Raw genomic sequence first — 27,464 nt, 5'->3', positions numbered from 1 at the left:
GTTCAATAAAGAATTTGGGGTGCAGACCCCACCCCAGTCTCGGTTATTGGGGTGGGGGTGAGGGAAGACCCCTCCCCACCCAGACCCCCACCCAATTCCCACCCATCCCCCCGGCTTTGGGTCTCCCCCACCCAATTCTGACCCCTTCACCCCTGGTTTTGGTTCCCCCTCCCCATTTTTGTTCCCCCTTTATCGGATTTTAGGGGTTCAATAAAGAATTGGGGGTGCAGACCCCACCCCAGTCTCGGTTATTGGGGTGGGGGTGAGGGGAGACCCCTCCCCATGGAGACCCCCACTCAATTCTGACCCTTTCACCCGGGTTTGGCTCCCCCCCACCCAATTCTGACCCTTTCATTTGGTTTTGTGTCCCCCCCTTTATCAGATTTTAGGGGTTCAATAAAGAATTTGGGGTGCAGACCCCACCCCAGTCTCGGTTATTGAGACCCCTCCCCGCCCCTCCCCCCACCCAATTCCCGCAGAGGAGCCCGGGGGGGGTTGGGGGGCACCGAGAAACTTCCAGAGGGAAAATGGGGTCGGTTCCGGTTCCGGTGGCTCCGGTTCCGGGGGTTCGGTTCCGGTTCGGTTCCGGTTCCTGGGGGGGTTCGGTTCCGGTTCTGGGGGTTCGGTTCCGGGGGCTCCGGTTCCGGTTCCAGGGGTTCGGTTCCGGTTCGGTTCCGGTTCCTGGGGGGGTTCGGTTCCGGTTCCGGGGGCTCCGGTTCTGGGGCTCCGGTTCCGGTTCCGGGTGTTCGGTTCCGGTTCCGGGGTTTCGGGGCCGGTTCCTGGGGGGGGGCTCGGTTCCGGTTCTGGGGGTTCGGTTCCGGGGGCTCCGGTTCCGGGGGTTCGGTTCCGGTTCGGTGCCGGTTCCTGGGGGGGTTCGGTTCCGGTTCCGGGGGTTCGGTTCCGGGGGCTCCGGTTCCGGGGGTTCGGTTCCGGTTCGGTGCCGGTTCCTGGAGGGGTTCGGTTCCGGTTCCGGGGGTTCGGTTCCGGGGGCTCCGGTTCCGGTTCCGGGGGTTCGGTTCCGGTTCGGTTCCGGTTCCGGGGGTTCCGGTTCTGGTTCCGGGGGTTCCGGTTCTGGGGCTCCGGTTCCGGTTCCGGTGTTCGGTTCCGGTTCCGGGGTCGCGGCCCCGCCATTGCCCCTCCCCGTGTTCCTCCATTTTCCCGCCCCTTCCGCCAGCGCTTGCTCTGATTGGCTGCCGCTCCCCTGGCCCCGCCTTCCCCGCGCCGCCATTGGCCGCTCACTGCGCCCCCATTGGCCAACTCCCCCTTAGCCCCGCCTTCCTCCCCCATCCCTCTCCTCTGATTGGCTCTCCCCTTCCCCGGCGCCCATCTCCCATTGGCTGGCGCTCCCGCGCAGGCGCTGTGGCGCACACCATCATGGCGGCGTCCATGGCGGCGCGGGCGGCGGGCCGGGGGCTGCGGGCGGCGCTCGGGGGGCGGCGGGGCCGGGCCGAGCTCCCCGCGCCGCCCCCGCCCGGTGCCCCCGGGCCCCGCCGCGCCCTCGGCGGCCCCGGCACGGCCGCGCTGCTGCGGGAGCGCCTCCGGCAGCGCCAGGTGCGGACACGGCGGAACCGCGCGGGGCCGCGGCCCAGGGGGGGGCGGGGACGGGGGGGGGGAAAATCTGCGGCCACCCCGGGGGGTCCCCAAATGTCACCAAATGTCACCAGGGGGGTCCCCAAATGTCACCGAATGTCACCAGGGGGGTCCTGAGGGTCCCCAAATGTCACCAGGGGGGTCCTGAGGGTCCCCAAATGTCACCAGGGGGGTCCTGAGGGTCCCCAAGGGTCACCAAGGGTCACCGAGGGTCACCGAGGGGGTCCTGAGGGTCCCCAGAGGGTCCCTGAGTGTCCCCAAGGGTCACCGGGGAGTCCCGAGTGTCCCCAGGGGTCCCCAAAACTCCGCGGCCACCCCCGAGTGTCACCAGGGGGTCACTGGGAGGTCCCCGAGTGTCCCCAGCAGTCCCTGAGTGTCCCCGAGTGTCCCCAGGGGTCCCCAGGGGTCACCGAGTGTCCCCAGGATCCCCAGGGGTCACCGAGTGTCCCCAAGTGTCCCCGGGGGTCCCTGAGTGTCCCCAGGTGTCCCCAGGTGTCCCCCAGGTGTCCCCAGCTGTCCCCAGTGTCCCCAGGTGTCCCCAGGTGTCCCCAGGTGTCCCCCAGGTGTGTCCCCAGGTGTCCCCAGGTGTCCCCAGGTGTGTCCCCAAGGTGTCCCCAGGTGTCCCCAGGTGTCCCCAGGCCTCACCCGGCTCTCGGATCGGTGTCCCCACAGGTGACAGGTGACACCCCTGGGTGTCCTGGTGTCCCCTCAGGTGACAGGGTGTCCCCAGTGTCCCCAGTGTCCCCGCAGGTGACAGGGGTGTCCCCAGTGTCCCCAGTGTGACACCCTGCTGTCCCCTCTGTCCCCACTCACAGGTGTCTGGTGTCCCCTCAGGTGACAGGGGTGTCCCCAGTGTCCCCGGTGTGACCAGGTGTCCCCTCTGTCCCCATTCACAGGTGTCCCGTGTCCCCTCAGGTGACAGGGGTGTCCCCAGTGTCCCCAGTGTCCCCTCTCAGGTGTCCCCTCTGTCCCCGCAGGTGTCAGGTGTCCCCTCTCAGGTGACAGGGGTGTCCCCAGTGTCCCCTCAGGTGACAGGGGTGTCCCCAGTGTCCCCTCAGGTGACAGGGGTGTCCCCAGTGTCCCCTCAGGTGACAGGGGTGTCCCCAGTGTCCCCACTCTCAGGTGTCCCCTCTGTCCCCATTCACAGGTGTCCAGTGTCCCCCCTCAGGTGACAGGGGTGTCCCCAGTGTGACACCCTGCTGTCCCCTCTGTCCCCATTCACAGGTGTCCAGTGTCCCCTCTCAGGTGACAGGGGTGTCCCCAGTGTCCCCGGTGTCCCCTCAGGTGACAGGGGTGTCCCCAGTGTCCCCAGTGTCCTCTCAGGTGACAGGGGTGTCCCCAGTGTGACACCCTGCTGTCCCCTCTGTCCCCACAGGTGTCCGGTGTCCCCCCCGCGGTGTCCGGTGTCCCCCCCCCTGGGGACAGTGACGGCTCCCGGGGGTCCCTGCGGCTGCTGGCCCTGCGCCTGGGGGGGCTCCTGGCGGCCACCGGCGGTGTCACCGTGCTCTACATCTTCGGTGTGTCACCTGTGTCACCTGTGTCACCTGTGTCACCTGTGTCACCTGTGTCACCCTGTGTCACCTGTGTCACCCCAGTGTCACCCAGTGTCACCCCAATGTCCCCAATGTCCCCTGGGGGGGCTCCTGGCGGCCACCGGCGGTGTCACCGTGCTCTACATCTTCGGTGTGTCACCTGTGTCACCTGTGTCACCTGTGTCACCTGTGTCACCCCAGTGTCACCCTGTGTCACCCCAGTGTCACCCAGTGTCACCCTGTGTCACCTGTGTCACCCCAGTGTCACCCTGTGTCACCCCAGTGTCACCCAGTGTCACCCTGTGTCACCTGTGTCACCTGTGTGTCACCCCTGTGTCACCCAGTGTCACCCAGTGTCACCCCAGTGTCACCCAGTGTCACCCCAGTGTCACCCCAGTGTCACCTCAGTGTCACCCTGTGTCACCCAGTGTCACCCCAGTGTCACCCAGTGTCACCCAGTGTCACCCCAGTGTCACCCAGTGTCACCCTGTGTCACCCAGTGTCACCCTGTGTCACCCTGTGTCACCCAGTGTCACCCATTGTCACCCAGTGTCACCCCAGTGTCACCTCAGTGTCACCCAGTGTCCCCTGGAGTCCTTGTGGGGTTACGTGGGGGGACATTGGGGACACTGGGGGACACTGGGGGGACACTGAGCGATGTCCCCCCGATGTCCCCAAGGGTCCCCCTGATGTCCCCAATGTCCCCAATGTCCCCCTGATGTCCCCCCAATGTCCCCAGTGTCCCCAATGTCCCCCAATGTCCCCAATGTCCCCCTGATGTCCCCCCAATGTCCCCAATGTCCCCAATGTCCCCCAATGTCCCCAATGTCCCCCTGATGTCCCCCCAATGTCCCCAGTGTCCCCCCAATGTCCCCCTGATGTCCCCAAGGTCCCCAATGTCCCCCTGATGTCCCCAATGTCCCCCCGATGTCCCCAATGTCCCCCTGATGTCCCCAATGTCCCCCCTGTACCCAATGTCCCCAAGTGTCCCCAATGTCCCCCTGATGTCCCCAATGTCCCCCTGATGTCCCCACTGTCCCCACAGGCAGTAACTCGGTGGACGAGCACGGGAACAAGGTGAGGTGACAAAGGGGGAGGCGATTGTCCCCAAGGAGGTGACAAATCCCCGGGAGGTGACAAATCCCCGGGAGGTGACAAATCCCCCCTGTCCCTGTCCCTGTCCCTGTCCCTGGTGTCACTTTTGTCACCCCGGGCCCTTTTTGTCACCAGATGGGAGGGGGGAGGGGGGGGGACATCCGGGGACATCAAAGGGGGTGGCAGAGGGTGACAATGACCGGGAGGGGACAACAGGACGTGAGGCCACGGTGTCACCTGGCTGTGAATTGTCCCTGTCCCCAGGGCTGGCCCTCCCCCCTCAGTGTCCCCTCACTGTCCCCTCCATGTCCCTGCAATGTCCCCTCAGTGTCCCTGCAATGTCCCCTCATTGTCCCCTGGCTGTCCCTGCAATGTCCCCTCAGTGTCCCCTCAGTGTCCCCTCACTGTCCCCTGGCTGTCCCTGCAATGTCCCCTCACTGTCCCCTCATTGTCCCCTCCATGTCCCTGCAATGTCCCTGCAATGTCCCTTCACTGTCCCCTCACTGTCCCCTCACTGTCCCCTGATGTCCCCTCACTGTCCCCTGATGTCCCCTCACTGTCCCCTGCTGTCCTCTCATTGTCCCCTCACTGTCCCCTCACTGTCCCCTGCTGTCCCCTCACTGTCCCCTGATGTCCCCTGATGTCCCCTCACTGTCCCCTGATGTCCCCTCACTGTCCCCTGCTGTCCCCTGATGTCCCCTGATGTCCCCTCACTGTCCCCTGATGTCCCCTGATGTCCCCTGATGTCCCCTGCTGTCCCCTCATTGTCCCCTGATGTCCCCTGATGTCCCCTGCTGTCCCCTGATGTCCCCTGCTGTCCCCTCACTGTCCCCTGCTGTCCCCTGATGTCCCCTCACTGTCCCCTCACTGTCCCCTCACTGTCCCCTGGCTGTCCCCTGATGTCCCCTCACTGTCCCCTCACTGTCCCCTGCTGTCCCCTGCTGTCCCCTGCTGTCCCCTCATTGTCCCCTGATGTCCCCTCACTGTCCCCTGATGTCCCCTGATGTCCCCTCACTGTCCCCTGATGTCCCCTCACTGTCCCCTGCTGTCCCCTGATGTCCCCTGATGTCCCCTCACTGTCCCCTGATGTCCCCTGATGTCCCCTGATGTCCCCTGCTGTCCCCTCATTGTCCCCCTGATGTCCCCTGATGTCCCCTGCTGTCCCCTGATGTCCCCTGCTGTCCCCTCACTGTCCCCTGCTGTCCCCTGATGTCCCCTCACTGTCCCCTCACTGTCCCCTCACTGTCCCCTGGCTGTCCCCTGATGTCCCCTCACTGTCCCCTCACTGTCCCCTGCTGTCCCCTGCTGTCCCCTGCTGTCCCCTCATTGTCCCCTGATGTCCCCTCACTGTCCCCTGATGTCCCCTGATGTCCCCTGCTGTCCCCTGCTGTCCCCTGATGTCCCCTGATGTCCCCTCCCTGTCCCCTCACTGTCCCCTGCTGTCCCCTCACTGTCCCCTGCTGTCCCCTGATGTCCCCTGATGTCCCCACAGGTCCCCGATGAGTTTGACAGCGGTGAGCGACCCCGGCTGGGGGAGGGGTGGAGGTGACAGGGGAGGTGACACCCCCAGTGCCACCCCCTGGTGCCACCCCCCCAGTGCCATTGTCACCTCAGTGTCACCCCCAGTGCCACCCCCTGGTGCCATTGTCACCTCAGTGTCACCCCCAGTGCCACCCCCCGGTGCCATTGTCACCTCAGTGTCACCCCCAGCCCCTTTCACAGCCCCTGTCCCTTTTGGGGTGTCCCTGTCCCTTTTGGGGTGTCCCTGTCCCTTTTGGGGTGTCCCTGTCCCCTCTGGGTGTCCCTGTCCCCTTTTGGGGTGTCCCTGTCCCTTTTGGGGTGTCCCTGTCCCCTTTTGGGGTGTCCCTGTCCCCTTTTGGGGTGTCCCTGTCCCCTTTTGGGGTCTCCCTGTCCCTTTTGGGGTGTCCCTGTCCCTTTTGGGGTGTCCCTGTCCCCTCTGTGTGTCCCTGTCCCCTCTGGGGGTGTCCCTGTCCCCCTTTTGGGGTGTCCCTGTCCCTTTTGGGGTGTCCCTGTCCCCTTTTGGGGTGTCCCTGTTCCTTTTGGGGTGTCCCTGTCCCTTTTGGGGTGTCCCTGTCCCCTCTGGGTGTCCCTGTCCCTTTTGGGGTGTCCCTGTCCCCTTTTGGGGTGTCCCTGTCCCTTTTGGGGTGTCCCTGTCCCTTTTGGGGTGTCCCTGTCCCTTTTGGGGTGTCTTTGTCCCTTTTGGGGTGTCCCTGTCCCCTTTTGGGGTGTCCCTGTCCCTTTTGGGGTGTCCCTGTCCCTTTTGGGGTGTCCCTGTCCCCTTTTGGGGTGTCCCTGTCCCTTTGGGGGTGTCCCCGTCCCTTTTGGGGTGTCCCTGTCCCTTTTGGGGTGTCCCTGTCCCCTTTTGGGGTGTCCCTGTCCCTTTTGGGGTGTCCCTGTCCCTTTTGGGGTGCCCCTGTCCCCTCTGGGTGTCCCTGTCACTTTTGAGGTGTCCCTGTCCCCTTTTGGGGTGTCCCTGTCCCTTTTGGGGTGTCCCTGTCCCCTTTTGGGGTGTCCCTGTCCCCTTTTGGGGTGTCCCTGTCCCTTTTGGGGTGTCCCTGTCACTTTTGGGGTGTCCCTGTCCCCTTTTGGGGTGTCCCTGTCCCCTTTTGGGGTGTCCCTGTCACTTTTGGGGTGTCCCTGTCCCCTTTTGGGGTCTCCCTGTCCCTTTTGGGGTGTCCCTGTCACTTTTGGGGTGTCCCTGTCCCTTTTGGGGTGTCCCTGTCCCTTTTGGGGTGTCCCTGTCACTTTTGGGGTGTCCCTGTCCCTTTTGGGGTGTCCCTGTCCCATTTTGGGGTGTCCCTGTCCCTTTTGGGGTGTCCCTGTCCCCTCTGGGGGTGTCCCTGTCCCCTTTTGGGGTGTCCCTGTCCCCTCTGGGTGTCCCTGTCCCCTTTTGGGGTGTCCCTGTCCCTTTTGGGGTGTCCCTGTCCCTTTTGGGGTGTCCCTGTCCCTTTTGGGGTGTCCCTGTCCCTTTTGGGGTGTCCCTGTCCCCTTTTGGGGTGTCCCTGTCACTTTTGGGGTGTCCCTGTCACTTTTGGGGTCTCATGGGGTCTCCACAGACCCCGTTGGGATCCGGCACCTGCGCAGAACCATCAAATACTTCAAGGATTACAGACAGGTGGGGCCTGGGGGGGTCTGGGGGTGATTTGGGGGGGATTTGGGGGATCCTGGGGGGATTTGGGGGATCCTGGGGGGATTTGGGGGGCTTTGGGGGGGATTTGGGGGTGATTTGGGGGGGATTTGGGGGGGTCCGGGGGGGGTTTTGGGGGGTCCAGGGGGGATCCTGGGGGGGATTTAAGGGGTCCTGGGGGGCTTTGGGGGGGATTTGGGGGTGATTTGGGGGGGATTTGGGGGGTCCTGGGGGGGGTTTGGAGGGTCCTGGGGGTCCTGGGGAGGTTTGCGGGGTCCTGACGGTGTTTTGGGGGGTTCTGGGTGGGTTCTGGGGGGATTTGGGGGGTCCTGGGGGGGATTTGGGGGGTCCTGGGGGGGCTTTTGGTGGGTTTTGGGGGGTCCTGGAGGGATTTGGGGGGGATTTGGGGGGTCCTGGGGGGCTTTTGGGGGTCCTGGGGGGGATTTGAGGGGTCCTGGGGGGGTCCGGGGGGGGTTTTGGGGGGTCTGGGGGGGCTTGGGGGGGTTTGGCGGGGCCTTGGGGGATTTGGGGGTGATTTGGGGGGTCCTGGGGGGGATTTGAGGGGTCCTGGGGGGGTTTGGGGGGTCCGGGGGAGGTCCTGGGGGGCTTTGGGGGGGTTTGGGGAGTCCTGGGGGGTCCTGGGGAGGTTTGGTGGCTTTGGGGGGGTCCTGGGGGGGCTTTGGTGGGGTTTGGGGGGTCCTGGGGGGCTTTGGGGGGTCCTGGGTGTCCCCAGGGGTGGGGGTGGCTCTGTCACCGCTCCCCAGGGATTTGTCACCGGATTTGTCACCGGATTTGTCACCGGATTTGTCACCGGCCTGGGGGAGGGGACGAGGCCTGGGGGGGACCTGGGGAGGGGGGGGGTGACCTCGAATTTGGGGTCCTGGTCCCCCCTGTCCCCATGGGGTGTCCTCAGTGTCCCAAATGTCCCAATGGGGGTGTCCCCAATGTCCCCAGTGTCCCCCCACTGTCCCCAGTGTCCCCAGTATCCCCCCAGTGTCCCCCCTGTCCCCATGGGGTGTCCCCAATGTCCCCAGTATCCCCCCAGTGTCCCCAGTGTCCCCATGGGGTGTCCCCAATGTCCCCCCTGTCCCCATGGGGTGTCCTCAGTGTCCCCAGTGTCCCCCCAGTGTCCCCAGTGTCCCCCCAGTGTCCCCAGTGTCCCCCCAGTGTCCCCAGTGTGTCCCCCCTGTCCCCATGGGGTGTCCCCAGTGTCCCCATGGGGGTGTCCCCAATGTCCCCATGGGTTGTCCCCAGTATCCCCCAGTGTCCCCAGTGTCCCCCCTGTCCCCAATGTCCCCAGTGTCCCCAGTGTCCCCATGGGGTGTCCCCAATGTCCCCAATGTCCCCAGTATCCCCAGTATCCCCAGTGTCCCCCCTGTCCCCAATGTCCCCAGTGTCCCCAGTGTCCCCAATGTCCCCATTGTCCCCAGTGTCCCCAGTGTCCCCAGCAGTGTCCCCAATGTCCCCAATGTCCCCAGTATCCCCAGTATCCCCAGTGTCCCCATGGGGTGTCCCCAGCAATGTCCCCAATGTCCCCAGTGTCCCCAGTATCCCCAGTGTCCCCCCTGTCCCCAGTGTCCCCACTGTCCCCAGTGTCCCCAATGTCCCCATTGTCCCCAGCAGTGTCCCCAATGTCCCCAATGTCCCCCCAGATGATCATCGAGCCCACGAGCCCGCGGCTGTTGCCGGACCCCCTTCAGGAGCCGTATTACCAACCCCCCTACACGCTGGTGATGGAGCTCACCGGGGTCCTGCTGCACCCCGAGTGGTCGGTGGGTCACCCCAAAACACCCCAAAACACCCAAAAACACCCCAAAAACACCCCAGAAACACCCCAAAAACACCCCAAAACACCCCAAAAACACCCCAAAACACCCCAAAAACACCCCAAAACACCCCAAAACACCCCAAAACACCCCAAAAACACCCCAAAACACCCCAAAAACACCCCAAACACCCCAAAACACCCCAAAGCACCCCAAAGCACCCCAAAACACCCAAAAACACCCCAAAACACCCCAAAAACACCCCAAAACACCCCAAAAACACCCAACTGCACCCCAAACCCCCAAAACACCCCAAAAACACCCCAAAACACCCAAAAACACCCCAAAAACACCCCAAAAACAGCCCAAAAACACCCCAAAACACCCCAAAACACCCCAAAAACACCCCAAAAACACTCCAAAACACCCCGAAACACCCCAAAACCACCCCAAAACACCCCAAAACACCCAAAAACACCCCAAAAACACCCCAAAAACACCCAAAAACACCCCAAAACACCCCAGAAACACCCCAAAACACCCCAAAAACACCCCAAAACACCCTAAAACACCCCAAAAACACCCAGCTGCACCCCAAAACACCCCAAAACACCCCAGAAACACCCCAAAAACACCCCAAAACACCCCTAAACACCCAAAAACACCCAAAACACCCCAAAAACACCCCAAAACACCCAGAACACCCCAAAACACCCCAAAAACATTCCAAAAACACCCCAAAAACACCCCAAAACACCCCAAAACACCCCAAAAACACCCCAGAAACACCCCAAAACACCCCAAAAACACCCCAAAACACCCCAAAACACCCCAAAACACCCCAAAAACACCCCAAAAACACCCCAAAACACCCCAAAAACACCCCAAAACACCCCAAAACACCCCAAAACACCCCAAAAACACCCCAAAAACACCCCAAAACACCCCAAAACACCCCAAAACACCCCAAAAACACCCCAAAACACCCAGAACACCCCAAAACACACCAAAAACACCCAAAAACACCCCCAAACACCCCAAAACACCCCAGAAACACCCCAAAACACCCCAAAAACACCCAAAAACACCCCCAAACACCCCAAAACACCCCAAAACACCCCAGAACACCCCAAAACACCCCAAAACACCCAGAACACCCCAGAAACACCCCAAAACACCCCAAAAACACCCCAAAACACCCCAAAACACCCCAAAACACCCCAAAACACCCAGAACACCCCAGAAACACCCCAAAACACCCCAAAACACCCCAAAACACCCCAAAAACACCCCAAAACACCCCCAAAACACCCCAAAACACCCAAAAACACCCCAAAAACACCCCAAAACACCCCCAAAACACCCCAAAACACCCAAAAACACCCAAAAATACCCCAAACACCCCAAAACACCCCAAAAACACCCAACTGCACCCCAAACCCCCAAAACACCCAAAAACACCCCAAAACACCCAAAAACACCCCAAAACACCCCAAAAACACCCCAAAAACACCCCAAAACACCCAGAACACCCCAAAAACACCCCAAAAACACCCCAAAACACCCCAAAACACCCCAAAACACCCCAAAAACACCCAAAAAACACCCCAAAAACACCCCAAAACACCCCAAAACACCCCGAAACACCCCAAAACACCCCAAAAACACCCCAGAAACACCACAAAAACACCCCAGAAACACCCCAAAACACCCCAAAAACACCCCAAAACACCCCAAAAACAACCCAAAACACCCAAAAACACCCCAAAAACAACCCAAAACACCCCAAAACACCCCAAAACACCCCAAAACACCCCAGAAACACCACAAAAACACCCCAGAAACACCCCAAAACACCCCAAAAACAACCCAAAAACACCCCAAAACACCCAGAACACCCCAAAACACCCCAGAAACACCCCAAAACACCCCGAAACACCCCAAAACACCCCAAAAACACCCCAGAAACACCACAAAAACACCCCAGAAACACCCCAAAACACCCCAAAAACAACCCAAAACACCCCAAAACACCCCAAAAACAACCCAAAACACCCCAAAACACCCCAAAACACCCCAAAACACCCCAGAAACACCACAAAAACACCCCAGAAACACCCCAAAACACCCCAAAAACAACCCAAAAACACCCCAAAACACCCAGAACACCCCAAAACACCCCCAAAACACCCCAAAAACAACCCAAAACACCCCAAAACACCCAAAAACACCCCAAAAACACCCCAAAACACCCAAAACACCCCCAAAACACCCCAAAACACCCCCAAAACACCCCAAAAACACCCCAAAAACACCCCAAAGCACCCCCAAAAACACCCCAAAAACACCCCAAAACACCCCAAAAACACCCCAAAACACCCCAAAACACCTCAAAAACACCCCAAAAACACCCCAAAAACACCCCAAAACACCCCAAAAAAACCCAGAACACCCCAAAAACACCCCAAAACACCCCAAAACAACCCAAAAACACCCCAAAACACCCCCAAAACACCCCCAAAAACCCCCCAAAACACCCCAAAACACCCCAAAAACACCCAGAACACCCCAAAAACACCCCAAAACACCCAGAACACCCCAAAACACCCCAAAAACACCCAAAAACACCCCAGAACACCCAGCTGCACCCCAAAAACACCCCAAAAACACCCCAAAACACCCCAAAAACACCCCAAAACACCCCAAAACACCCCAAAACACCCCAAAAACACCCCAAAAACACCCCAAAACACCCCAGAACACCCCAAAACACCCCAAAAACACCCCAAAACACCCAAAAACACCCCAAAACACCCCAAAACACCCCAGAACACCCCAAAACACCCCAAAAACACCCCAAAACACCCCAAAACACCCCAAAAACACCCAAAAATACCCCAAAACACCCCAAAAACACCCAACTGCACCCCAAACCCCCAAAACACCCCAAAAACACCCCAAAACACCCCAAAAACACCCAGAACACCCAAAAACACCCAAAACACCCCAAAAACACCCAAAAACCCCCCAAAAACACCCCAAAACGCCCCAAAAACACCCCAAAAACACCCCAAAATACCCCCAAAACACCCAAAAACACCCCAAAAACACCCAGAACACCCAGCTGCTCCCCAAAACACCCCAAAAACACCCCAAAAACACCCAACTGCACCCCAAACACCCCAAAAACACCCCAAAAACACCCAGAACACCCCAAAACACCCAGAACACCCCAAAACCACCCAAAACACCCCAAAAACACACAGAACACCCCAAAACACCCCAAAAACACCCTAGAACACCCAGCTGCACCCCAAAAACACCCCAGAAACACCCAGAACACACAGCTGCACCCCAAAACACCCCAAAAACACCCCAAAAACCCCAAAAACACCCCCAAAACACCCAGAACACCCAGCTGCACCCCAAAAACCCCAAAAACACACAGCTACACCCCAAAAACCCCAAAAACACCCCAAAAACACACAGCTACACCCCAAAAACCCCAAAAACACCCCCAAAACACCCAGAACACCCAGCTGCACCCCAAAAACCCCAAAAACACCCCAAAAACACACAGCTGCACCCCAAACCTCCCAAAAACACCCCCAAAACACCCAGAACACCCAGCTGCACCCCAAAAACCCCAAAAACCCCCAAATTTACCCCAAAACGCAGCTGGTGACGGGCTGGAGGTTCAAGAAGCGCCCGGGCATCGATCACCTCCTGCAGCAGCTGGCGCCGCTCTACGAGATCGTCATCTTCACCTCCGAGACCGGCATGGTGAGGGGGGAACTGGGGGGATTTCAGGATTTTGGGGAAGTTCTGGGGGGTCTTGGGACCTCCTGGAGATTTTTGGGGGGGTTTTGGGGTTTTTTTGGGTGATTTTGGGTTTTTTTGGGGGGTTCCCTTCTGTTGGGGAGGGGTCTTGGGGTGCCCAGGATTTGTTGGGGAGGGGTCTTGGGGTGCCCAGGATTTGTTGGGGAGGGGTCTCGGGGTCTCCTGGGGATTTTTGGGTGTTTGGGGTTTTTTTGGGAGGGATTGAAGGAGATTTAAGGGATTTTTGGGGGTTTTCAGGTGAAACTGCCAGAAGTGATGGGGACCTTTAAGGGAGGGGTCTTGGGGTGCCCAGGACCTGTTGGGGAGGGGTCTTGGGGTCTCCTGGAGATTTTTGGGGGGGTTTTGGGGTTTTTTTTGGGTGATTTTGGGGTTTTTTTGGGGGTTCCCTTTTGAGAGAAGGGATGGGGACTTGTTGGGGAGGGGTCTTGGGGTGCCCAGGACTTGTTGGGGAGGGGTCTTGGGGTGCCTGGGACCTGTTGGGGAGGGGTCTTGAGACCTCCTGGGGATTTTTGGGGGGGTTTTGGGGTTTTTTTTGGGTGATTTTGGGGTTTTTTGGGGGGTTCCCTTCTGTTGGGGAGGGGTCTTGGGGTGCCCAGGACCTGTTGGGGAGGGGTCTTGGGGTGCCCAGGAATTGTTGGGGAGGGGTCTTGGGACCTCCTGGAGATTTTTGGGGGGGGTTTGGGGTTTTTTTGGGTGATTTTGGGGTTTTTTTGGGGGCTCCCTTTTGAGAGAAGGGATGGGGATTTGTTGGGAAGGGGTCTTGGGGTGCCCAGGAATTCTTGGGGAGGGGTCTTGGGGTCCCCAGGAATTGTTGGGGAGGGGTCTTGGGGTCTCCTGGAGATTTTTGGAGGGGTTTTGGGGTTTTTTTTGGGTGATTTTGGGGTTTTTTGGGGGGTTCCCTTCTGTTGGGAAGGGGTCTTGGGGTGCCCAGGAATTGTTGGGGAGGGGTCTTGGGGTCTCCTGGAGATTTTTTGGGGTTTTTTTGGGAGGGATTGAAGGAGATTTAAGGGATTTTTGGGGGTTTCAGGTGAGACTGAGAGAAGGGATGGGGACCTGTTGGGGAGGGGTCTCAAGGTGCCTGGGACCTGTTGGGGAGGGGTCTGGGGACCTCCTGGAGATTTTTGGGGGTTTTTTTTGGGTGATTTTGGGGTTTTTTTGGGGGTTCCCTTTTGAGAGAAGGGATGGGGACCTGTTGGGGAGGGGTCTTGGGGTGCCCAGGAGTTCTTGGGGAGGGGTCTTGGGGTGCCCAGGACTTGTTGGGGAGGGGTCTTGGGGTGCCCAGGAATTGCTGGGGAGGGGTCTTGGGGTCTCCTGGGGATTTTTGGGGGGGTTTTGGGGTTTTTTTTTGGGTGATTTTGGGGTTTTTTTGGGGGTTCCCTTCTGAGAGAAGGGATGGGGACTTGTTGGGGAGGGGTCTTGGGGTCCCCAGGAATTGCTGGGGAGGGGTCTTGGGACCTCCTGGAGATTTTTGGGGGGGTTTTGGGGTTTTTTTGGGTGATTTTGGGGTTTTTTTGGGGGTTCCCTTCTGAGAGAAGGGATGGGGACCTGTTGGGGAGGGGTCTTGGGGTGCCTGGGACCTGTTGGGGAGGGGTCTTGGGGTCTCCTGGAGATTTTTGGGGGGGTTTTGGGGTTTTTTTTGGGTGATTTTGGGGTTTTTTGGGGGGTTCCCTTCTGTTGGGGAGGGGTCTTGGGGTGCCCAGGACCTGTTGGGGAGGGGTCTTGGGGTGCCCAGGATTTGTTGGGGAGGGGTCTTGGGGTCTCCTGGAGATTTTTGGGGGGGTTTTGGGGGTTTTTTTTGGGTGATTTTGGGGTTTTTTGGGGGGTTCCCTTCTGTTGGGGAGGGGTCTCGGGGTCTCCTGGAGATTTTTTGGGGGTTTTGGGGTTTTTTTGGGAGGGATTGAAGGAGATTTAAGGGATTTTTGGGGGTTTTGAGGTGAAACTGCCAGAAGGGATGGGGACCTCTTGGGGAGGGGTCTTGGGGTGCCCAGAATTTGTTGGGGAGGGGTCTTGGGGTCCCCAGGACCTGTTGGGGAGGGGTCTTGGGACCTCCTGGAGATTTTTGGGGGGGTTTTGGGGTTTTTTTTTGGGTGATTTTGGGGTTTTTTTGGGGGTTCCCTTTTGAGAGAAGGGATGGGGACCTGTTGGGGAGGGGTCTTGGGGTGCCCAGGAATTCTTGGGGAGGGGTCTTGGGGTCCCCAGGATTTGTTGGGGAGGGGTCTTGGGGTCTCCTGGAGATTTTTGGGGGGGTTTTGGGGTTTTTTTTTGGGTGATTTTGGGGTTTTTTTAGGGGTTCCTTTCTGAGAGAAGGGATGGGGATTTGTTGGGGAGGGGTCTTGGGGTGCCCAAGAATTCTTGGGAAGGGGTCTCAGGGTCCCCAGGATTTGTTGGGGAGGGGTCTCAGGGTCTCCAGGATTTGTTGGGGAGGGGTCTGGGGGTCTCCTGGAGATTTTTGGGGGGGTTTGGGGGTTTTTTTTGGGTGATTTTGGGGTTTTTTGGGGGTTCCCTTTTGAGAGAAGGGATGGGGACCTGTTGGGGAGGGGTCTTGGGGTCCCCAGGACCGGTTGGGGAGGGGTCTGGGGGTCTCCTGGGGATTTTTGGGGGGGTTTTGGGGTTTTTTTTGGGTGATTTTGGGTTTTTTTAGGGGGTTCCCTTCTGTTGGGGAGGGGTCTTGGGGTGCCCAGGATTTGTTGGGGAGGGGTCTGGGGGTGCCTGGGACCTGTTGGGGAGGGGTCTTGGGGTCTCCTGGGGATTTTTGGGGGGGTTTTGGGGTTTTTTTTTGGGTGATTTTGGGGTTTTTTTTGGGGGTTCCCTTTTGAGAGAAGGGATGGGGACTTGTTGGGGAGGGGTCTTGGGGTGCCCAGGACCGGTTGGGGAGGGGTCTCAAGGTGCCTGGGACCTGTTGGGGAGGGGTCTTGGGGTGCCCAGGAATTGCTGGGGAGGGGTCTCGGGGTCTCCTGGAGATTTTTGGGGGGGTTTGGGGGGTTTTTTTGGGTGATTTTGGGGTTTTTTGGGGGTTCCCTTCTGAGAGAAGTGATGGGGATTTGTTGGGGAGGGGTCTTGGGGTGCCCAGGAATTCTTGGGGAGGGGTCTTGGGGTCTCCTGGAGATTTTTGGGGGTTTTGGGTTTTTTTGGGAGGGATTGAAGGAGATTTAAGGGATTTTTGGGGGTTTTCAGGTGGGACTGCCAGAAGGGATGGGGACCTGTTGGGGAGGGGTCTTGGGGTGCCCAGGATTTGTTGGGGAGGGGTCTGGGGGTGCCCAGGATTTGTTGGGGAGGGGTCTCAAGGTGCCTGGGACCTGTTGGGGAGGGGTCTGGGGGTCTCCTGGAGATTTTTGGGGGGGTTTTGGGGTTTTTTTTGGGGTGATTTTGGGGTTTCTTGGGGGGTTCCCTTTTGAGAGAAGGGATGGGGACTTGTTGGGGAGGGGTCTGGGGGTGCCCAGGATTTGTTGGGGAGGGGTCTTGAGACCTCCTGGAGATTTTTGGGGGGGTTTTGGGGTTTTTTTTTGGGTGATTTTGGGGTTTTTTTGGGGGTTCCCTTCTGAGAGAAGGGATGGGGACCTGTTGGGGAGGGGTCTTGGGGTGCCCAGGATTTGTTGGGGAGGGGTCTTGGGGTGCCCAGGACCGGTTGGGGAGGGGTCTTGGGGTCCCCAGGACTTGTTGGGGAGGGGTCTTGGGGTCTCCTGGAGATTTTTTGGGGTTTTTTTGGGAGGGATTGAAGGAGATTTAAGGGATTTTTGGGGGTTTTCAGGTGAGACTGAGAGAAGGGATGGGGATTTATTGGGGAGGGGTCTCAGGGTGCCCAGGAATTGTTGGGGAGGGGTCTCGGGGTCTCCTGGAGATTTTTGGGGGGTTTTGGGGGTTTTTTTGGGAGGGATTGAAGGAGATTTAAGGGATTTTTGGGGGTTTTCAAATGGGACTGAGAGAAGGGATGGGGACCTGTTGGGGAGGGGTCTTGGGGTCCCCAGGACCTGCTGGGGAGGGGTCTTGGGGTCTCCTGGAGATTTTTGGGGGAGTTTTGGGGTTTTTTTTGGGTGATTTTGGGGTTTTTTGGGGGGTTCCCTTCTGTTGGGGAGGGGTCTCGGGGTCTCCTGGAGATTTTTGGGGGATTTTGGGGTTTTTTTGGGAGGGATTGAAGGAGGTTTAAGGGATTTTTTTGGGGGTTTTCAGGTGAAACTGAGAGAAGGGATGGGGACCTTTAGGGGAGGGGTCTCAAGGTGCCCAGGACTTGTTGGGGAGGGGTCTTGGGGTCCCCAGGAATTCTTGGGGAGGGGTCTCGGGGTCTCCTGGAGATTTTTGGGGGGGTTTTGGGGTTTTTTTTGGGTGATTTTGGGGTTTTTTTGGGGGTTCCCTTTTGAGAGAAGTGATGGGCACTTGTTGGGGAGGGGTCTTGGGGTGCCCAGGATTTGTTGGGGAGGGGTCTTGGGGTGCCCAGGATTTGTTGGGGAGGGGTCTTGGGGTCTCCTGGAGATTTTTGGGGGGGTTTTGGGGTTTTTTTTGGGTGATTTTGGGGTTTTTTGGGGGTTCCCTTTTGAGAGAAGGGATGGGGACTTGTTGGGGAGGGGTCTTGGGCTGCCCAGGAATTCTTGGGGAGGGGTCTCAGGGTCCCCAGGATTTGTTGGGGAGGGGTCTCGGGGTCTCCTGGAGATTTTTTGGGGTTTTTTTGGGAGGGATTGAAGGAGATTTAAGGGATTTTTGGGGGTTTTCAGGTGAGACTGAGAGAAGGGATGGGGACCTGTTGGGGAGGGGTCTCGGGGTGCCCCAAAACCCCCTGAAAAAGCCCCAAATTCCCCCCTCCCCTCCCCCAGACGGCGTTCCCGCTGATCGACAGCATCGACCCCCACGGCTTCGTGTCGTACCGGCTGTTCCGCGACGCCACGCGCTACATGGACGGACACCACGTCAAGGTGAGGGGGTCCCCAGGCACCCAAACCCAGCCAAACCTGGACAAAATCTATCCAAACCCAGCCAAAATCTATCCAAACCCACCCAAACCCATCCAAACCTGGACAAAATCTATCCAAACCCAGCCAAAATCTATCCAAACCCACCCAAACCCAGCCAAACCTGGACAAAATTTATCCAAACCCATCCAAACCTGGACAAAATCTATCCAAACCCAGACAAAATCTATCCAAACCCACCCAAACCCATCCAAACCTGGACAAAATTTATCCAAACCCAGCCAAAATCTATCCAAACCCACCCAAACCCAGCCAGAATTCACCCAAACCCACCCAAAATCCACCCAAACTCACCCAAACCCATCCAAACCCAGCCAAAATCTATCCAAACCCATCCAAACCCAGACAAAATCTACCCAAACCCATCCAAACTCAGACAAAATCTATCCAAACCCATCCAAACCTGGACAAAATGTATCCAAACCCAGACAAAATCTATCCAAACCCATCCAAACCCAGCCAAACCTGGACAAAATGTACCCAAACCCAGACAAAATCTACCCAAAGCCACCCAAACCCAGCCAAACCTGGACAAAATCTATCCAAACCCACCCAAACCCAGACAAAATCTATCCAAACCCATCCAAACCCAGCCAAACCTAGACAAAATCTATCCAAACCCAGACAAAATCTATCCAAACCCACCCAAATCTACCCAAACCCCAGCCAAAATTCATCCAAACCCATCCAAAATCTACCCAAAGCCACCCAAACCCATCCAAACCTGGACAAAATCTATCCAAACCCATCCAAAATCTATCCAAACCCACCCAAACCCAGCCAAACCTGGACAAAATCTACCCAAACCCAGACAAAATCTACCCAAACCCAGCCAAAATCTATCCAAACCCACCCAAACCCAGCCAAAATCTATCCAAACCCACCCAAACCCATCCAAACCTGGACAAAATGTATCCAAACCCATCCAAAATCCACCCAAAGCCACCCAAACCCAGCCAAAATCCATCCAAATCCATCCAAAATTCACCCAAATCCACCCAAAATCCATCCAAACCCAGCCAAAATTCACCCAAATCCACCCAAACCCAGACAAAATCCATCCAAACCCAGCCAAAATTCACCCAAACCCACCCAAACCCATCCAAAATCCACCCAAAGCCATCCAAAATTCACCCAAATCCACCCAAACCCAGCCAAATCCATCCAAAATCCACCCAAAATTCACCCAAAATCCACCCAAACCCATCCAAAATTCACCCAAATCCACCCAAACCCATCCAGAATTTACTAAAATCTATCCAAACCCAGCCAAATTCACCCAAACTCACCCAAACTCACCCAAATCCCCCCAAACCCACGCAGAGCCCCGTTCTGGGCTCCCATTCAGGAATTTTGGGCTCCTGCAGGACATCTCGTGCCTGAACCGGGACCCGGCGCGGGTGGTGGTGGTGGATTGGCGCCGGGACTCGTTCCGGCTGCAGCCGTACAACGGCCTGGCCCTGCCGCGCTGGGACGGCGCCTCCGACGACCGCGCGCTCTACGACCTGGCTGCCTTCCTCAAGAGTGGGTGAAACTCCTCAAAATGCCTTTAAACCCAGCCAAAACCTACCCAAACCCAGTCAAAACCTACCCAAACCCAGCCAAAACCCAGCCAAAACCTACCCAAACCCAGCCAAAACCTACCCAAACCCACCCAAACCCAGCCAAAACCTACCCAAACCCATCAAAACCTGGCCAAAATCCACCCAAACCCGGCCAAAACCCACCCAAACCCAGCCAAAACCTACCCAAACCCACCCAAAATCTATCCAAACCCACCCAAACCCAGCCAAAACCCACCCAAACCCAGCCAAAACCTACCCAAACCCACCCAAATCCACCCAAACCCACCCAAATCCAGCCAAAACCTACCCAAACCCGGCCAAAATCCACCCAAATCCACCCAAACCCAGCCAAACCCCGGCGCCTCCGACGACCGCGCGCTCTACGACCTGGCTGCCTTCCTCAAGAGTGGGTGAAACTCCTCAAAATGCCTTTAAACCCAGCCAAAACCTACCCAAACCCGGCCAAAACCTACCCAAACCCAGCCAAAACCCAGCCAAAACCTACCCAAACCCAGCCAAAACCCAGCAAAAACCTACCCAAACCCGGCCAAAACCTACCCAAACCCAGCAAAACCCAGCCAAAACCCGGCCAAAAGCTACCCAAACCCAGCCAAAACCGACCCAAACCCAGCAAAACCCACCCAAAATCTATCCAAACCCAGCCAAACCCGGCCAAACCCAGCCAAAATCCACCCAAATCCACCCAAACCCACCCAAACCCCGGCGCATCCGACGACCGCGCGCTCTACGACCTGGCTGCCTTCCTCAAGAGTGGGTGAAACTCCTCAAAATGCTTTTATACCCAGCCAAAACCTACCCAAACCCAGCCAAAACCAACCCAAACCCGGCCAAAACCTACCCAAACCCGGCCAAAACCTACCCAAACCCGGCCAAAACCTACCCAAACCCAGCCAAAACCAACCCAAACCCGGCCAAAACCTACCCAAACCCAGCAAAACCCAGCCAAAATCCACCCAAATCCACCCAAACCCACCCAAACCCCAGCGCCTCCGAGGACCGCGCGCTCTACGACCTGGCTGCCTTCCTCAAGAGTGGGTGAAACTCCTCAAAATGCTTTTATACCCAGCAAAAACCTACCCAAACCCAGCCAAAACCAACCCAAACCCAGCCAAAACCTACCCAAACCCAGCCAAAACCCAGCAAAAACCTACCCAAACCCGGCCAAAACCTACCCAAACCCAGCAAAACCCAGCCAAAACCCGGCCAAAAGCTACCCAAACCCAGCCAAAACCGACCCAAACCCAGCAAAACCCACCCAAAATCTATCCAAACCCAGCCAAACCCGGCCAAACCCAGCCAAAATCCACCCAAATCCACCCAAACCCACCCAAACCCCGGCGCATCCGACGACCGCGCGCTCTACGACCTGGCTGCCTTCCTCAAGAGTGGGTGAAACTCCTCAAAATGCTTTTATACCCAGCCAAAACCTACCCAAACCCAGCCAAAACCAACCCAAACCCGGCCAAAACCTACCCAAACCCGGCCAAAACCTACCCAAACCCGGCCAAAACCTACCCAAACCCAGCCAAAACCAACCCAAACCCGGCCAAAACCTACCCAAACCCAGCAAAACCCAGCCAAAATCCACCCAAATCCACCCAAACCCACCCAAACCCCAGCGCCTCCGAGGACCGCGCGCTCTACGACCTGGCTGCCTTCCTCAAGAGTGGGTGAAACTCCTCAAAATGCCTTTAAACCCAGCCAAAACCTACCCAAACCCAGCCAAAATCTATCCAAACCCACCCAAACCCGGCCAAAACCTACCCAAACCTATCCAAACCCAGTCAAAATCCACCCAAACCCACCCAAAATCTATCCAAACCCACCCAAACCCGGCTAAAACCTACCCAAACCCAGCCAAACCCAGCCAAACCCAGCAAAACCCAGCCAAAATTCACCCAAACCCAGCCAAAACCTACCCAAACCCGGCCAAAACCTGGCCAAAACCTACCCAAACCCGGCCAAAACCTATCCAAATCCACCCAAACCCAGCCAAAACCACCCAAACCCACCCAAACCCGGCCAAAATCCACCCAAAGCCCCCAAGATCCCCCAAAAACCCCCCTGGATTTGGGGTCCCCCCTGACGGATTTGGGGTCCCCCTGACGGATTTGGGGTCCCCCTGAGGGATTTGGGGTCCCCTGACGGATTTGGGGTCCCCTGACGGGTTTGGGGTCCCCCCGGATTTGGGGTCCCCTGATGGATTTGGGGTCCCCCCTGATGGAATTGGGGTCCCCCTGATGGATTTGGGGTCCCCTGGTGGATTTGGGGTCCCCCCCGATGTTTTTGGGGTCCCCTGAGGGATTTGGGGTCCCCCCTGAGGGATTTGGGGTCCCCCTGACGGGTTTGGGGTCCCCTGACGGGTTTGGGGTCCCCTGAGGAATTTGGGGTCCCCCCTGACGGATTTGGGGTCCCCCTGATGGATTTGGCGTCCCCCCTGACGGATTTGGGGTCCCCCCCGGATTTGGGGTCCCCCTGAGGGATTTGGGGTCCCCCTGACGGGTTTGGGGTCCCCCTGAGGGATTTGGGGTCCCTGATGGATTTGGGGTCCCCCTGAGGGATTTGGGGTCCCCCTGACGGATTTGAGGTCCCCCTGATGAATTTGGGGTCCCCTGATGGATTTGGGGTCCCCCTGAGGGATTTGGGGTCCCCTGAGGGATTTAGGGTCCCCTGATGGATTTGGGGTCCCTGATGGATTTGGGGTCCCCCCTGAGGGATTTGGGGTCCCCCTGACGGGTTTGGGGTCCCCCTGAGGTTTTTGGGGTCCCCCCCGATGTTTTTGGGGTCCCCTGACGGCTTTGGGGTCGCAGCCGTGGCTCTGAGCGGGGTCGAGGACGTGCGGACGGTGCTGGAGAATTATTCCCTGGAGGACGATCCCCTGGCAGCGTTCCTGAGACGCAGGACACGGCTCCAGGAGGTGGGGACACACCTGGGGACATTGGGACACACCTGGGGACACACCTGGGGACACACCTGGGGACACTGGGGACAGACACGGCTCCAGGAGGTGGGGACACACCTGGGGACATTGGGGACATTGGGGACACACCTGGGGACACACCTGGGGACACCTGGGGACATTGGGGACACACCTGGGGACATTGGGGACAGACACGGCTCCAGGAGGTGGGGACACACCTGGGGACACCTGGGGGGACATGGGGACACCTGGGGGGACATTGGGACATTGGGGACACTGGGGACACCTGGGGACATTGGGGACAGACACGGCTCCAGGAGGTGGGGACACACCTGGGGACATTGGGGACACCTGGGGACACCTGGGGACACACCTGGGGACATGGGGACACCTGGGGGGACACCTGGGGACACCTGGGGGGACATGGGGACACACCTGGGGACATTGGGGACACCTGGGGACATTGGGGACAGACACGGCTCCAGGAGGTGGGGACACACCTGGGGGGACATGGGGACATTGGGGACAGCTGGGGACACCTGGGGACACACCTGGGGACACCTGGGGACATGGGGACACACCTGGGGACATTGGGGACACCTGGGGACATTGTGGACACTGGGGACATTGGGGACACTGGGGACAGACACGGCTCCAGGAGGTGGGGACACACCTGGGGACACTGGGAACATTGGGGGGACATTGGGGACACACCTGGGGACAGCTGGGGACAGCTGGGGACATTGGGGGGACATGGGGACACACCTGGGGACAGCTGGGGACATTGGGGACACACCTGGGGACACACCTGGGGACACACCTGGGGACACTTGGGAGGACATGGGGACACCTGGGGCAAGGTGAGGACACCTTGGGTGACACCTGGGGACAGCTGGGGATGACACTGGGTACACTGGGGTGGCTCTAGGGACACTGGGGGACACTGGGGGTGACACTGGGGGTGACACTGGGGGTGACACTGGGTGACACTGGGGTGACACTGAGGTGACACTGGGGGTGACACTGGGGGTGACACTGAGGTGACACTGGGGGTGACACTGAGGTGACACTGGGTGACACTGGGGGTGACACTGAGGTGACACTGGGGTGACACAGGTGACACTGGGTGACACAGGGGTGACACTGGGGTGACACTGGGTGACACTGGGGTGACACAGGGTGACACTGGGTGACACTGGGTGACACTGGGGTGACAGTGGGTGACACAGGGGTGACACTGGGTGACACTGGGGGTGACACAGGGTGACACTGGGTGACACAGGGTGACACAGGGTGACACTGGGTGACACAGGGTGACACTGGGTGACACTGGGGTGACACTGGGGTGACACTGGGTGACACTGAGGTGACACTGGGTGACACTGGGTGACACTGGGGTGACACTGAGGTGACACTGGGTGACATTGGGTGACACTGGGGTGACACTGGGTGACACTGGGTGACACTGGGTGACATTGGGTGACACTGGGGTGACACTGGGTGACACTGGGTGACACTGGGTGACATTGGGTGACACTGGGGTGACGCTGGGTGACACTGGGTGACACTGGGTGACACTGGGGTGACACAGGGTGACACTGGGTGACACTGGGGTGACATTGGGTGACACTGGGTGACACAGGGTGACACACAGGGTGACACTGGGTGACACCGGGTGACACTGGGGTGACACTGGGTGACACAGGGTGACACTGGGGTGACATTGAGGTGACACTGGGTGACACTGAGGTGACACAGGGTGACACTGGGTGACACTGGGGTGACACTGAGGTGACACTGGGTGACATTGGGTGACACTGGGGTGACACTGGGTGACACTGGGTGACACTGGGTGACATTGGGTGACACTGGGGTGACACTGGGTGACACTGGGTGACACTGGGTGACACTGGGGTGACACTGGGTGACATTGGGTGACACTGGGTGACACTGGGTGACATTGGGTGACACTGGGGTGACACTGGGGTGACACTGGGTGACACTGGGTGACACTGGGGTGACACTGGGTGACATTGGGTGACACTGGGGTGACACTGGGTGACACTGGGTGACACTGGGTGACATTGGGTGACACTGGGGTGACACTGGGTGACACTGGGGTGACACTGGGGTGACACTGGGTGACACTGGGGTGACACTGGGTGACACTGGGTGACACTGGGTGACACTGGGTGACACTGGGTGACATTGGGTGACACTGGGGTGACACTGGGGTGACACTGAGGTGACACTGGGTGACACTGGGTGACACTGGGTGACACTGGGGTGACACTGGGTGACACTGGGTGACACTGGGGTGACACTGGGTGACATTGAGGTGACACTGGGGTGACACTGGGTGACACTGGGTGACACTGGGTGACACTGGGTGACACTGGGTGACACTGAGGTGACACAGGGTGACACAGGGTGACACTGGGGTGACACTGGGTGACACAGGGTGACACAGGGGTGACACTGGGTGACACTGGGTGACACTGGGGTGACACTGGGTGACACTGGGTGACACTGGGGTGACACTGGGGTGACATTGGGTGACACTGGGTGACACTGGGTGACACTGGGGTGACACTGGGTGACACTGGGGTGACACCGGGTGACACTGGGGTGACACTGGGTGACACTGGGGTGACACAGGTGACACTGGGTGACACTGGGGTGACATTGAGGTGACACTGGGGTGACACCGGGTGACACTGGGTGACATTGGGTGACAGAGGGTGACACTGGGTGACACTGGGGTGACAATGGGTGACACTGAGGTGACACTGGGGTGACACTGGGGTGACACAGGTGACATTGAGGTGACACAGGGTGACACAGGTGACACTGGGTGACACTGGGGGACACTGGGTGACACTGGGTGACACTGGGTGACACTGAGGTGACACAGGGTGACACTGGGGTGACACAGGTGACACTGGGGTGACACTGGGTGACACAGGGTGACACTGGGTGACACTGGGTGACACTGGGTGACACTGGGGTGACACAGGGTGACACTGGGTGACACTGGGGTGACACTGGGTGACAGAGGGTGACACCGGGTGACACTGGGTGACACTGGGTGACACAGGGTGACACTGGGGTGACACTGGGTGACACAGGGTGACACTGGGGTGACACTGGGGTGACACTGGGGTGACACTGGGGTGACACAGGGTGACACTGGGGTGACACTGGGTGACACTGGGGTGACACTGGGGTGACACTGGGTGACACAGGGTGACACTGGGTGACAGTGGGTGACACTGGGGTGACACTGGGTGACACTGGGTGACACTGGGGTGACACTGGGTGACACAGGGTGACAATGGGTGACACAGGGTGACACTGGGTGACACAGGGTGACAATGGGTGACACAGGTGACACTGGGGTGACATTGAGGTGACACAGGGTGACACTGGGTGACACTGGGGTGACACCGGGTGACACTGGGTGACACTGAGGTGACACAGGGTGACACTGGGTGACACTGGGGTGACACAGGGTGACACTGGGTGACACTGGGGTGACACAGGGTGACACTGGGTGACAATGGGTGACACAGGTGACACTGGGGTGACATTGAGGTGACACAGGGTGACACTGGGTGACACTGGGGTGACACCGGGTGACACTGGGGTGACACTGGGTGACACAGGGTGACACTGGGTGACACTGGGGTGACACAGGGTGACACTGGGGTGACACTGGGTGACACTGGGGTGACACTGGGTGACACTGGGTGACACAGGGTGACACTGGGTGACACTGGGGTGACACTGGTGACACTGGGGTGACACCGGGTGACACTGGGTGACACTGGGGTGACACTGGTGTGACACAGGGTGACACTGGGGTGACACAGGGTGACACTGGGGTGACACTGGGTGACACAGGGTGACACTGGGTGACACTGGGGTGACACTGGGGTGACACAGGTGACACTGGGTGACACAGGGTGACACTGGGGTGACACAGGGTGACACTGGGGTGACACTGGTGTGACACAGGGTGACACAGGGTGACACTGGGTGACACTGGGTGACACTGGGGTGACACCGGGTGACACAGGGTGACACTGGGTGCCACCCACCCACAGGAGGAGCAGCAGCGCCGGGCCGAGCTGGCCCAGGGCCACAAACCCGCCGGGGCTTTCCTGGGCTCACTCACCGGGCGCCTCTGGCCGCGCTCCAAGCAGCAGTGACGTCATCAACCGCGTCAGCGTGACGTCATCGTGACGTCATCACCGCCGGGAGACACCGCACCGACCCAGCGGGGGGGGGGAGGGGAAGGGGGGGAGGGGGCACCCCAAAATCCCCTCCCCCACCCCCACCCAAAAATCCCGAACCCCGAATTGCCGGGAACGACCCCGGGGGGATTTGGGGTGAATTCGGGGGATTTTGGGGAAATTTGGGGTGAATAAAGGCAGAAATGGAGCTGGAGATTGCTCTGATTGCCGGGGGATCCCGGATCCTGGGATTTTGGGGTGAATTTGGGGGATTATGGGGGGATTTTGGGGGATTTTGGGGTGAATTTGGAGGATTTTGAGGGGAATTTTGTGGGATTTTGGGGGGATTTGGGGGATTTTGGGGTGAATAAAGAGAGAAATGGAGCAGGAGATTGCTCTGATTGCCGGGGGATCCCGGGATTTGGGGGGATTTGGGGTGAATTTGGGGGATTTTGGGTGAATTTGGGGGATTTTGGGGGATTTTGGGGTGAATAAAGGCAGAAATGGGGCTCGAGATCGCTCTGATTCGCAGGGGATCCCGGGATTTTGGGGGATTTGGGGTGGATTTGGGGGATTTTGGGGAAATTTGGGGTGAATAAAGGCAGAAATGGGGCTCAGAGATCGCTCTGATTCCCAGGGGATCCCAGATCCCGGGATTTGGGGATTTTGGAGGATTTGGGGGATTTTGGGGGGATTTTGGGGGGATTTGGGGGATTTTGGGGTGAATAAAGGCAGAAATGGGGCTCAGAGATCGCTCTGATTCCTGGGGGATCCCGGATCCCAGGATTTGG

At 58.7% G+C, this 27,464-nt stretch overlaps 1 protein-coding gene across 2 annotated transcripts; it reads left to right on the top strand.

The window, feature by feature from the left end:
- The first annotated feature begins 1,358 nt into the window (after positions 1-1,358).
- Positions 1,359-26,748, top strand: LOC131574384 (mitochondrial import inner membrane translocase subunit TIM50-like). 2 transcript variants are annotated; one of them, XM_058828832.1, is made up of 11 exons: positions 1,359-1,551; positions 2,966-3,107; positions 4,168-4,199; positions 5,710-5,731; positions 7,295-7,353; positions 9,018-9,137; positions 12,810-12,914; positions 17,777-17,875; positions 19,300-19,456; positions 22,329-22,435; positions 26,545-26,748. In XM_058828832.1, exons 1-11 carry the CDS (start codon positions 1,375-1,377, stop codon positions 26,647-26,649), a joined length of 1,125 nt encoding a protein of 374 aa, XP_058684815.1. In that variant the 5' UTR covers positions 1,359-1,374; the 3' UTR covers positions 26,650-26,748. The 2 variants fall into 2 exon arrangements, with proteins under 2 accessions (XP_058684815.1, XP_058684816.1); XM_058828833.1 differs by lacking the exons at positions 1,359-1,551; positions 2,966-3,107 and adding an exon at positions 3,197-3,273.
- The last annotated feature ends 716 nt before the right edge of the window (positions 26,749-27,464 follow it).

The sequence above is a fragment of the Poecile atricapillus genome, unplaced genomic scaffold (assembly GCF_030490865.1).
Source record: "Poecile atricapillus isolate bPoeAtr1 unplaced genomic scaffold, bPoeAtr1.hap1 scaffold_278, whole genome shotgun sequence".
In the NCBI taxonomy this organism is placed as follows: domain Eukaryota; kingdom Metazoa; phylum Chordata; class Aves; order Passeriformes; family Paridae; genus Poecile; species Poecile atricapillus.
This window is presented reverse-complemented; position numbering and strand designations above follow the sequence as displayed.

Bases quoted from the DNA above. Each gene is read 5' to 3' on its own strand.
- LOC131574384 (XM_058828832.1), top strand. From the start codon at position 1,375: ATGGCGGCGTCCATGGCGGCGCGGGCGGCGGGCCGGGGGCTGCGGGCG. The intron at 12,915-17,776 runs GTGAGGGGGGAA...CCCCTCCCCCAG, and splicing joins TCACCTCCGAGACCGGCATG to ACGGCGTTCCCGCTGATCGA. The intron at 22,436-26,544 runs GTGGGGACACAC...ACCCACCCACAG, and splicing joins GCAGGACACGGCTCCAGGAG to GAGGAGCAGCAGCGCCGGGC.